This window comes from Camelus ferus, chromosome 17 (assembly GCF_009834535.1).
Source record: "Camelus ferus isolate YT-003-E chromosome 17, BCGSAC_Cfer_1.0, whole genome shotgun sequence".
NCBI lineage: Eukaryota > Metazoa > Chordata > Mammalia > Artiodactyla > Camelidae > Camelus > Camelus ferus.
The window spans coordinates 26,630,194-26,641,630 of record NC_045712.1 but is presented as its reverse complement, the minus strand read 5'-3'; the positions used below and the strand labels follow the sequence as shown (position 1 = coordinate 26,641,630).

The window sequence follows — 11,437 nt, the reverse complement described above, 5'->3', positions numbered from 1 at the left end:
TCCAAGCTCTGGACCCTGTCTGTAGGTTTACACAGGCTTTTATAGGCTACCAGTCTAGACTTTGCAACATTTTGCAACACCATTTGCAAATAAGGTATAACAAAGGTGACTAATTAGGAACAAGCTTTGTGGAAATGGACCTATCAGGAGTGAGAGAAATGGACAAATCAGGAGTGAGCTCCATGCAGATGAAGCACTACAAATGGACCAATCAGGAGTTAGCTCAGAGAACCAGTAGAATCTAACTGGGTAAGTTCCGCTTTCCTAGAAGTAAGCCATTTCAGAGTTTAAATAGCGAGATAATGCCACTGGGCCAGGAAACTGAATTGTGCTGGCAGGAGGGTAGTACCCCTACCTGGGGGTCTTACCGTCTTTTTCATGGGGCTTCCCACCTCATGAAAACACACACGCACATGCACACACGCACGCACGCACGAGCGCACACGGCCTGCCACAGTTAAGTACTTGGTCCTGGTAAGTGGGAGGAGAGGAGAAAAGTAAAAGTGAAGCCTGGAGCAAACTGTTTTCACAAGAATTTATTTTTCAAATCCTGACCCAGGGCAAAGCAGACCCTTAGGAGTCTCCCCGGGCCTCTGATTCGCTAAATGCCCTTATACAGGAGTTATCTGTAAATCTTTCACCTTCTTGTAGCAAATCTTGGCGGGCTGAATGGGAATGCAAATTTGGCAGGGGTAATTAGATGGGAGGGGGGAAATTTGGCAGAGGAAACTCAGGAGGAGGGAAATTTGGTGGAGGGAAATTTGGCAGAGGAAACTCAGGAGGAGGGAAATTTGGCGGAGGGAAATTTGGCGGAGGGAAATTTGGCGGAGGAAACCGAGGAGGAGGGAAATTTGGCGGAGGGAAATTTGGCAGAGGGAAATTTGGCAGAGGAAACTCAGGAGGAGGGAAATTTGGCGGAGGGAAATTTGGCGGAGGGAAATTTGGTGGAGGAAACCGAGGAGGAGGGAAATTTGGCGGAGGGAAATTTGGCGCAGGGAACCTCTGCCGTGGTATCCTCGGCGGTAGAAAGGGTAGCGGGCGAAATCTCCGGGCCTGTGGATCAAAAGAAAGTTTTCTTGTACTAACTGGGCCACAATCACAAGGCCCTTCTCTCCACACTGAACCACATTCCAGGTGGACTCCAGGAACTTGGGTCCCCAGTTCACCTCTGCCTGTGACATTAGGAGCATATCACCTCACCCACGCACAGATGAGGACACTGGTTCCAGAGATGATAAGGGGCTTCCCAGGGGCACAAGCCCATCCCAGCAAAGCTGGATGGGAGCAGGGGCAGAAAGTCCATTACTCTAGTCAGTGCCTTTCAAGCAGTCAGGATGCCCAGGAAGCCTTAAAATAAGAATTGCTGGCACCCACCTCAAACTAATTGGGTAGATCTCAGTGGGGCCAGAGAATCAGCCATTTTCTCTAGTTCCCAAGTGGGGAGCCCACTGAGAGAACCACTGCTGTAAGGGATTCCAGAGCCCAGCCTGGAGACCTGGGGCTCTGGTGAGGGGGAGCCAGGGGAGGAGGAATTTCCTCCCCTTAAAGTGATGGCACAGAAGGGAATTGGTCCAAAAGATGTTCCACACCCCACTCCTACAAGTAGCCCCTACAGCCCAGAAGGAGTCATTAACCTTATCACAGGTGATGTCCTTTTGGTCCTTGGACTGGTCCAGAGTGACTGTCCCCACACACTGTTTCACCAGCTAGAAGGGGAGACTCCAGGTCAGACTGGAAGCCCTGAACCATAACCACCCAGCCTCACCACAGGGGCTGCAAGCCTTCCTTTGGACCCTCCTGTTCAGGTCCTTGGGAGGCATCCGCCAGTGCCCCCAGCCTCACCCCATTCTCCTTGAAGGCACACTGCTCCGTTGGCTGCTGTGTCCTCCTGGGACACACGGTCTCCTTCACCGTGAAGCTCACAGGCTTTGGGGCATCTGGGTTCTCGTCCTACTCAAGGATCAAAGTGGGGAGACTGGCTCAGGCTCATGCTTCTTTGTGTGACCTGTCTCCCTGCCCCCAGCAGGACAGCCCCCTTGACAGCCCGTCCCATGTGCCTGGCCCTGGGCTGGGAGCTGGGTGCAGAGGGGAGGAGGACACAGCCTGGTCCTGGGCTCCCAGGCGCACAGGGAGCAGGAGGGGACCTCAGACCGGCTCTCCTGAGGGGCAGCTCCCCCTTAGAGGGGTGAGGGAAGTCAGCGGACACCTGCAGGGAAAGACCTTGTCACTGGAACCTCCAGGCTGAGCACAGCCCTTCCCTGGAAAGGAGACAATGGTGTGCACAGGGGAAGTCACATCCCAGAGCCAGTGACCCCGGCGTATCCCTGGAGCCCCCAGGAGTCCCTGGAGCCTGAGCGGGCTGTCAGGGCTCTGTTCCCACAGCAGAGATGCCAGGCAGAAGGCTTTCACAACGAGAGGGGACCCAGCTCTGGGAGGATTTCTGTGATAGGTGGGATCCCACCTACAGGGAGAGGTGCCTTCCTGACAGGAGGTACAGCACGAGCAAAGGGAGGGACAGTGTGGCTAAGCCTGGCGGGAGACGCCTCCCTTCTCAGCCCCTCCCCGACTCACAGCCTTGGGCGGCAGGTCCAGCTCCAAGAGGCGGTAGAGATTGGGGTCTGAGGACTGCTCATTGAGGCGATCCACAGCTCGAAGCACCGCCTCCCTATAGCTCAGGGCCTGGGCGCTGGCCCAAGGCACCGCTAGTCCCAGCAGCAGTAGCCACAGTGGCCAGTGGCCCAGGGAGAGGCTGGCCCTCTGGGTCTCCATGGTCCCCGAGTCTGCCTCCTCCCAGCCCACAGGACCCTCCTTTATGCTCAGCCTGGGCCTGATGCAATTGCTCAAGCAGGAGCTTTCCCCACCTGCCCCATCCCTGCCCCCTGCCAGGGTGTGAGCTGGACTTGCCTCAGGCCCCGCTCTTGCCTCAGGGGATTGCTGGGCAGTGGGTGAGGTCTGCCTCCTGTGCAAGGTGAAGAAATGGTTTCTCCATCTCCCTGACAACATCTCAGCCTCTCCTGGGCCCCGTGGGGACTTTCATGGGCAGGGTTGCTCCAGAGGGTTGAGTCCTGCCAGGAGACAGAGGGAACAGGCTGTGTCCTACACCCTCTCGGCCTCCTCACTGTGACCTCCTCAGAATCAGGCTGACATCCAACCAGAGAAACAGCAACTCCCCATCTCGGCTCCCACAGCCTCACGAAGTCTCTTCTGACTTGTCCCCAAGGTACTCCCTATCCAGGGCTCAAGTTGAGACACCAGGATGGAGCGGCCGGTGTGGGAGGAGGAGGGGGCCCAGCTGGGAAAATGAATGAGTCGATATGTCAGAGCGGCCTAGAGACCGTGATGTCAATTCTAATTCAGTCTCCCATGGAATGGCCCTGTGATCGAAAGCCTGAGTTACCTCTTGGCTTTCTTTGACCTATGGAACTCTGGGCAATCGGATGGGGCACCTCAGAATGTGACAGCCTGGACAGATGCACTGGTTGCACACTCAGCCTTGGAGAAGGAAGGAGAGAGGGGCTTCTGGGGAACCTGGTGTCACAGTCCAGGTGTTGCCCCAGTGGCATCTTCGTCAAGCTGTATCATTTTCCCAAGTCAGAGATGGAAAAGAAGGTGAATACAGTAGAAAATAACTAGCAATACTCACGGTTACTGGGTGTCAGGTCCCCCTGAAATCTTCAGTCTGCTCTCCTGCTTCTGCACCTTTGCGTTTGTTCAGACTTTAGACTGAACTTCCATTCCTCATCCTTCCCTGGGTCCATGGAGTGTCCCCTTTCAGGACTTCAGACTGCAACTGCCTGGATGGGGGTGTGCTGTCCCAGCCTCTAGCATCTGACTTCCCTGGTTTGTCCTCACAGCCTGTCAGAGCAGAGGTCTTCTCAGGAAAGACCCCATAGCCCTAGTGCCCAGGCAGGTTAGACCCTGACTCCACATCTGGTTCTTGAGAAACCCTCATGCACCCATTACCCCGATAAACTCAGGGAGTAAGCCATGATCCTCCACGGACATCATTCCTTTTCTCTCCCCAGACATCCTTCCTATCCATGAGACACCAAGGAAATGGAAGTGCACCACTGTCCGAAATAGTACCCCAAATATGGGGGAATATCAACAAGCTCTCTGACTGCCCAGTTGATGAGGAAAATGAGACCCATGGGCTACGTCATTCCATCAAGGACCTCCTACTCAAAAAATGACAGACTGGGGACATGGAGTCATGCCCCTCAATGACCCATCACCTGTCCTTTTCACAGGGACAAGGGGAAGGATTCAGGCCCTGCCCCCTGCCCCCTGCCCCCTGCCCTCTGCAGGGACCTGCGATGGCAGCCATGGTGCTGTGAAGGCAGGGATTTGGGTCGAGGGTGAGGGTCAGGACCCTCCGCTCAGGGTCAGCTTCCTCTTTCCCATGGACCAATTCAGCTGAAACTAGGAGCTGAAAGAGAACCACGAGGTTAAGTCATCCTGGAAAAGACAGCAGAAGGCATTTAGTGTCTGCAGGCGTGTCTGGGCGCCTACAGGATCGTCACCTGCCAGGACCCACTTATCGGTCAGCACACTAGGCAGCGGTCCTAGCCCCTGAGACATCTAGGGATCCACAGAAAGTTTCACTTTTAATTGTTTAAAATCACAGATGAAAACACTGACATATTGATGAATACATAAGATGAAAAGCAGCTTGGGTTATATTCATGTTTATATGAATGCAGTTGTATAATACAAGTTTTAAGAGTATTCTGTGAATGAAGAGGCCCAGGAAGATAGAAGTGCCAGGGCCCTGAAAGTCCCAGTGTACCCCTGTCTCCCCTGTCAGCATCCTTCCCTGCTCTGGCTGGGTAGGCAACAGGGGCAGAGTGACACACAGGAGAACACGGGGGTGCGAATGGGACACAAGGAACCCCCACTCTCGGGCGGAAGCTAGAGAGTCCATGGGGCTGGGGAACAGGACTCGGGATGTGACTGGCACGGGCATCCCTCAGTCGGAGCAGAGCAAGCCTGGAGGCCCCCCACTGTGTCAGCTGCTGACTAGTAAGGACCAGACGCAAAAGGCTCGTGCAGACGGGCCAGTTCTGCTCGCTCAGGACAGAATGACATGTATTTCCCTCCTGCTGTTCTGATGGGGATTCCAAGTGTCTCTCTGGGTCCCTGCTCCGACACACGAGCCAGATCTGTGCCCTGAGATGGACCCAGACTAACTATGGTCTCCTAGACTCCATCAGCCTCCGCCTCAGATTCAGCCCCTATGTGGTACTCGACCTTGTTTTTCAAGCTAAGCCATTGACCATCCTCTCAAATTAGGCTATGTGGGTCCCAATTACAGATAGACAAAGGCCCAGAAAGATCTCTTCTTCTGCCTAGGGCCACACAGGCAGAGGAGCAATGGCTTTCAGATGTCCATACTCCTCAGAATTCTCTTTCTCTGCCCTATTCATGACAATGTGAAGTGCCCTGTCACATATAGGGGCCCCGAAAATGACTCCGGAGACCTCAGAAGAGGGGGTCAAGGGCCACATCAACAAGGACCTTGCCTGATAACAGCCCAGTGTCCCTCCCTGGCACAGCGGGGGTCTGGGGGAAGGAGAAGCCCCTGTGTGTCCCCATTCAAGGCCTCCCCTCTTCCTTACCTCTTGCTTCTCCTCCCCTCACTGCGTGGGACTTCTGTGCCCCCAAATCTCTGAGGCTGCCCCCACTGAGGTCCGTGGCCTCCACATCTGCACAAACACCGGGAAACCACTAGGAGTCATCGCCCCGGGCTCTCGGGCTCCTGTCCTACTCTGAGCACTTTGTAAACTCCTCAGGGCCCCTTGGCTGCCAGCGCTGCCCCGCCCCAACTCCTCTCCCGCACCCCTACCCTGCACACCTCTGCCTCTCCTCTCTCTCAGCTCCACGTCAGGCCCCACACCCGAGCCACCTGGGATGAGCTGGCCGGGCTCCACACAGCTCCACCGCCATCCTAGGCCGGTTCTCTAGAAGCAGGGCCTGAGCTGGGAATTCAGAGTCATGTGATTAATTGAGGGGTGTGGTCAGCAGGAGGGGGAGGAGAGCAGGGTTGTGCAGAGGAAGGAGCTGAGCACAGAGATGCTCCCTGTGAGCCCAGCTTCAGCCTCACCTAGAAAAGCCCAGGAACCAGAATTGCACCCCTGCTTTAGGAGTGACTGAGGCAGGGGCTGGGCTCTGATGTCCCCTCATAGTCAGTCACCAGCCACAGAATGGGGGCAGAGAGGACAAAACCCCCAGGCTTCTCTTGGGGAGGCCTTGAAGCCGGGGAATATGGCACCTGAGAGCCATCAGCATCCATGTCCCACCCTCCTGAAGCAGGATCAGCAATCCTGGGAGACAACTGCAAACAGATGACATCAGCACAGCCCATATCATCCTGATGAGTGAGCCCTCTCTCAGGTTGGACAGTGATGGACCAGCTGTGATGGGCCTGATGTGTAGCATTTGCTGATTTCCATGCTGTAAATTCTTCCACCAAGGCAGATTTCAAGCAACCAAGAGTTTAATGACCAACTCAGAAAATCCTGAAATTTTAACAAGTAGCTCTTGCAGTCTTGTATGCTGTGGCAGAGACACGACACAGTCCCTGGGTTTCCTCTGTGAGGTTTCCTGCCTCACCTGGGGTGATGTAAAGTGAGAAGCATGGGTTCCTCTAACCTGCCTCAAATCAGGCCCACCTGCTCCCCATGAACAGACGAGCCTGACAGATTACAGAGCCCATGCTCTGCGCGGGTCCCGCCCGCTGTCCCTCTGACACACGGGGGCTCTGTGTGTTGGTGCAGGTCGGCCCAGGAGCAGAGCTCAGGCCAGCATTCAAGAGGAAGCAGGTGCTCTGGGAGGCGATTTCTTCGAAGCACCAGCAGGAAAATAGAGATGTGAGACCGGGCAGAATCGACATCAGAAGAGGACAAGTCAATAGACAGGTCACTGAAGTGGGGACAGGGGCTCCACCCAGCTGGGGACCTCAGGGAGGGGGGACACATCTGGGAGTGGGCCCCCCCAAGGAGTGAGGAACAGAAGAGACGTTTCCACCAATGAGGGAAAAGTCCCAGCGATGGTTGGTTGAGGCTGCTCCCGGGACTGCCGCCTCCCCCGTGATTCCAGTCTGCCCCCAGCAAAGGTCAGCTACAGAGTGGGGAGTGGGCAGGACAGGGACAGTGTCTGAAACCCCCAGGCAAACAGACATGTGGCCTGTGTGTCACTGTGTGTGTCTCTCACTCAGGCAGAGCCCTTCACCCCGATGAGCAGGAGGCTTGCTTCTAATGGTGCCAATTGTGGTACCATTGGATCCCTGAACACAAGCCCACACCTGAAATCTGAGACCCCACAGAAGAAAGACTGATGTGTCTCAATGCCCAGAGCAAAAGCCAGGAAGGGTGGGCTCTTGCAGAGTTCAGATTGTGAGGGAAGTCGAACAATCTGGACATTTTACCTTCAGGCTGACCCTAGAGCCCGCCAGCAGGAGACAGAGCTGTGTCTCCCCGAGTGATTAACAAGCGACCTGGTCCTCCTGGACTGTCACCTCCATACCAGCAGGAACAGCATCCCCAGCATCACTGCACACAGACTAGGTCTCCTTAAGCCCCTACTGGGTGGAGGAGGAGGAGGGCGGGGGAGTGTGAAGGGCATGGGGTTCCTGGGAATGGAGCCCTGTCCTTTCCCCTCCCGGCCCTGCTGCCTCTCCCCGCCATCCTGGAAGGAACAGCTGCCACACCCATCTCTGTGTTCAAAAAGTGAGCACGCACGCACACACACACACACACACACACACACAAGAGGGCAATGGGGGTTAAGGACCACTGGTAAGAGTAGGACAAGAGATAGGTGAATTTGAAATTCATAAGAATTTATTTTCCAGAGTTTGAACAACTGAGCCAGAGTTAGGTGATCATTAGGACTCTACCCTGGGCGAATTTTATCACCAACGTATCCGATTACTTTCCCAATCGCATCTCGAACCCTGTTCACACGCTTACGGATGGAATCACGAATCCGGCCAAATAACCCGACACTTTGGAGCTGTGCAGCAGAAAAAAACAGGATTCTTGTGAGGATTGACTTAGGGACAAGACCAGATCCCTCCCCACCTGAAAATCTTCCATCTTGGAACACCGAAGGAGAGTTAAGGCACCATTTGACCTCCTTGTCTGTGTCACTTTGGAGCACGTGGTTGAATCATCATCTCCCACAGACAGATGAGGACCAAGGTCCAGAGATGACAGGGGGCTTCCCAGGGGCACAAACCCATCTCAGAAAAGCTGGGACGGGAGCAGGGGCAGAAAGGTCCTGTCTCTAGTCACTGCCTCTCAAGCTTCAGCACACTCAGAAATCCCTCAGAAGGGCTCTTAGAATAGAAATTACTGGGCTCCAACACAGACAATGCTTCCGTAGGTCTGAGTCATGCCTGAGAATCAGCCTTTTTCTCTAGTTGCCAAGAGGGGAGCCCAATGAGAGAACCACTGCTCTAAGGGATTGCAGAGCCCGGCCTGGAGACCTGGGGCTCGGATGAGGGCGAGCCAGGGGAGGAGGGCTCTCCTGTCGCTACAGGGATGGCACAGAGGGGAATTGGCCCAAAGGCTGTTCCACACACCACCTCCAACAATAGCTCCTACAGCCCAGAAGGGGTCACTCACCTCATTACATGTTATATCGAAGTTGTCTCTGAGCTGGTACAGGTTGACTGTCCCCAAACACTGTTTCACCACCTGGAAGGGGAGACTCCAGGTCAGACTGGAAACCCCTGAGCCATAAACACCCTTCCTCACCCCAGGGGCTGCTAACCACCACGCGCCCCAAGCCTTCTGTTCGGGTCTTGGGAGGCATCCACCAGCGCCCTAAGCCCCCAGCCTCACCCCATTCTCCTTGAAGTCACACTGCTCCGGAGGCAGCTGTGTCCTCCTGGGACACACGGTCTCCTTCACCGTGAAGCTCACAGGCTTCGGGGCATCTAGGTCCTCGTCCTGCTGAAGGATCAAAGTGGGGAGACTGGCTCAGGCTCATGCTTCTATGTGTGACCTGTGTCCCTGCCCCCAGCAGGACAAGCCCCTTTGAGAGCAGGTCCATGTGCCTGGCCCTGGGCTGGGAGCTGGGTGCAGAGGAGAGGAGGTCACAGCCTGGTCCTGGGCTCCCAGGCACACAGGGAGCAGGAGGGGACCTCAGACCGGCTCTCCTGAGGGGCAGATCCCCTTGGAGGGGCTGAGGGAAGTCATGGGACACCTACAGGGAAAGATCTTGTCACTGGAACACCCCAGGCTGAGCACAGCCCTTCCCTGGTGGGGAGACAATGGGGTGCACAGGGGATTGGAAGCAGGGAAGTCACATCCCAAAGCGAGTGACCCCAGCGTATCCCTGGAGCCCCCAGGAGTCCCTAGAGCCTGAGCGGACTGTCAGGGCTCTGTTCCCACAGCACAGATGCCAGGCAGAAGGCTCTCACAAGGGGAGGGGACCCAGCTCTGGGAGGATTTCTGTAGAGTGGGATCCCACTTAGAGGGAGAGGTGCCTTCCTGACAGGAGGTACAGCGCGAGCAAAGGGAGGGACAGTGTGGCCAAGCCTGGCCGGAGACGCCTCCCTCCCCAGCCCCTCCCCGACTCACAGCCTTGGGCGGCAGGTCCAGCTCCAGGAGGCGGTAGAGATTGGGGTCTGAGGACTGCTCATTGAGGCGATCCACAGCTCGAAGCACCGCCTCCCTATAGCTCAGGGCCTGGGCGCTTGCCCAAGGCACCGCTAGTCCCAGCAGCAGTAGCCACAGTGGCCAGCGGCCCAGGGAGAGGCTGGCCCTCTGGGTCTCCATGGTCCCCGAGTCTGCCTCCTCCCAGCCCACAGGACCCTCCTTTATGCTCAGCCTGGGCCTGATGCAATAGCTCAAGCAGGAGCCTTCCCCACCTGCCCCATCCCTGCCCCCGGACAGGGTGTGAGCTGGACTTGCCTCAGGCCCCGCTCTTGCCTCAGGGGATTGCTGGGCAGTGGGTGAGGTCTGCCTCCTGTGCAAGGTGAAGAAATGGTTTCTCCATCTCTCTGACAACATCTTGGCCTCTCCTGGGCCCCATGGGGAGTTTTTTGGGCAGGGTTACTCCAGAAGGATGAATCCTCCAGGAGACGGAGGGAGCAGGCTGTGTCCTACACCCTCTCGGCCTCCTCATTGTGACCTCCTCTGAATCAGGCTGAAAGAGTGTATTCACCACACAACCTCCAGCTCCTGGGCCTCCTGGTCCCCAACAGGCACTCAGTTAACATATGATGAATAGATGGCAGGACCACCCCCATCTAGTGCCTTTCACACCCATCCACTCCCTAGGCAGACATCAGGGCCACACCGTCCTATTCTGCGGACCCAGCCCTCAGCCAGTCAGGGCATCTCCTCCACTGTCCCCTCTTCTGGATTCTTCTCCTTTGCCTTCTTCACTCTAAAAATGTCCTGTCCCAGCCCCTTCCAGATGCACACTGTTCCCCTTACCCAGACAGCCAGTAAGAGAAGGCTCATCTACACTCTGACCCCACTATTTCTCCTCTTTCAACTCAAGGTCCATGCCTGCTTAACAGCTTTCGAATGATACAACGGCCATGCTGAAGCCTTGTCCTTGCCTTCACAGGTGCCAGGGACCCCTCTGTCTACTGAAACTGCCCCCTCCCCCATTCTCCCCTGGGACCACCTTCCTGGGTCCACTTCCTGGCCTCCCGGGTGCCTCCTGCTCTGTCTAATCTAAGTACTCAACTTTTAATAAAACTTTTACTGCAGGGCTTGCACACGTGATCTGTACAGCTTCTCAAAGCAGTTCTCATGCATTCTGGGCACATCCCTTCCTCAGATACTAGTTATCAGGGACACACATCACTGGTCTGTGTGTCCGAGGCAACACTCCTGTGAACACTCCTGGTTGTCAGCACAGGGCTGTCTGGGGCTGTTGGCTAGGAGCCCTCACGGGAGCCCTGAGCTGAGAGCCTGGGAACCCCACCTGCTCCTTCCTCTGAGGGCCCTCCCTGTCCCCACTGTCACCCCTGCCCTGTCCTACCACCATCTCCTCTCCTCTGAAGTGTAGCCACAACCTCCAGACTCCACCTTTTCTGGTTCCAGGCTCTTCCCACACCACAGCCCAGTGTTCCCTGCCATTGTCCAGGGGTCCATCAAACCTCCCGCCTTGAGTCAGTGGCTCAGGGTCTGGATCAGGTTGTCCTCAGGTGCTCACCTGCAAAACCCTGTGTCAGGCCGCCACGTCCACCCCAACCTCTCAGGCCCCTCGGAGCCTCTGCTCTTCTCATATCGCTACACCTGATCCCTCTGACTGCCGTGACTTTTCGTTTTGTGAAGCCTTATCTGACCTTCAACCAGAGAAACAGCAACTCCCATCTTAGCTCCCACAGCCTCACAAAGTCTCTCTGACTTGTCCCCAAGGTACTCCCTCTCCAGGGCTCAGGTTGAGACACCAGGATGGAGTGGCCAGAGAG

General features: G+C 56.0%; 2 protein-coding genes and 1 long non-coding RNA gene across 5 annotated transcripts; all 3 read right to left on the bottom strand.

Moving 5' to 3' along the window:
• Positions 1-591: 591 nt before the first annotated feature.
• Positions 592-2,898, bottom strand: LOC116657156 (protegrin-2-like). The gene is made up of 4 exons (XM_032458600.1): positions 2,572-2,898; positions 1,843-1,950; positions 1,635-1,706; positions 592-1,053 (listed from the first exon to the last, which is right to left on the bottom strand). The coding sequence occupies exons 1-4, from the start codon at positions 2,767-2,769 to the stop codon at positions 697-699; spliced, it is 735 nt and encodes a 244-aa protein (XP_032314491.1). The 5' UTR covers positions 2,770-2,898; the 3' UTR covers positions 592-696.
• Positions 2,899-2,909: 11 nt separating this feature from the next.
• LOC116657166 lies at positions 2,910-5,967 on the bottom strand. Of its 2 annotated transcripts, none has more exons than XR_004312183.1 (3): positions 5,846-5,967; positions 3,644-3,855; positions 2,910-3,065 (listed from the first exon to the last, which is right to left on the bottom strand). It is a non-coding gene; the product is annotated as an uncharacterized LOC116657166 (long non-coding RNA). The 2 variants fall into 2 exon arrangements; XR_004312182.1 differs by having other exon boundaries at positions 5,855-5,959.
• A 1,887-nt stretch (positions 5,968-7,854) lies between these two features.
• On the bottom strand, positions 7,855-11,317 carry LOC116657157 (antibacterial peptide PMAP-23-like). Of its 2 annotated transcripts, none has more exons than XM_032458601.1 (4): positions 9,588-11,317; positions 8,847-8,957; positions 8,628-8,699; positions 7,855-8,013 (listed from the first exon to the last, which is right to left on the bottom strand). In XM_032458601.1, exons 1-4 carry the CDS (start codon positions 10,017-10,019, stop codon positions 7,894-7,896), a joined length of 735 nt encoding a protein of 244 aa, XP_032314492.1. In that variant the 5' UTR covers positions 10,020-11,317; the 3' UTR covers positions 7,855-7,893. The 2 variants fall into 2 exon arrangements, with proteins under 2 accessions (XP_032314492.1, XP_032314493.1); XM_032458602.1 differs by having other exon boundaries at positions 8,847-8,954.
• Positions 11,318-11,437: the final 120 nt, after the last annotated feature.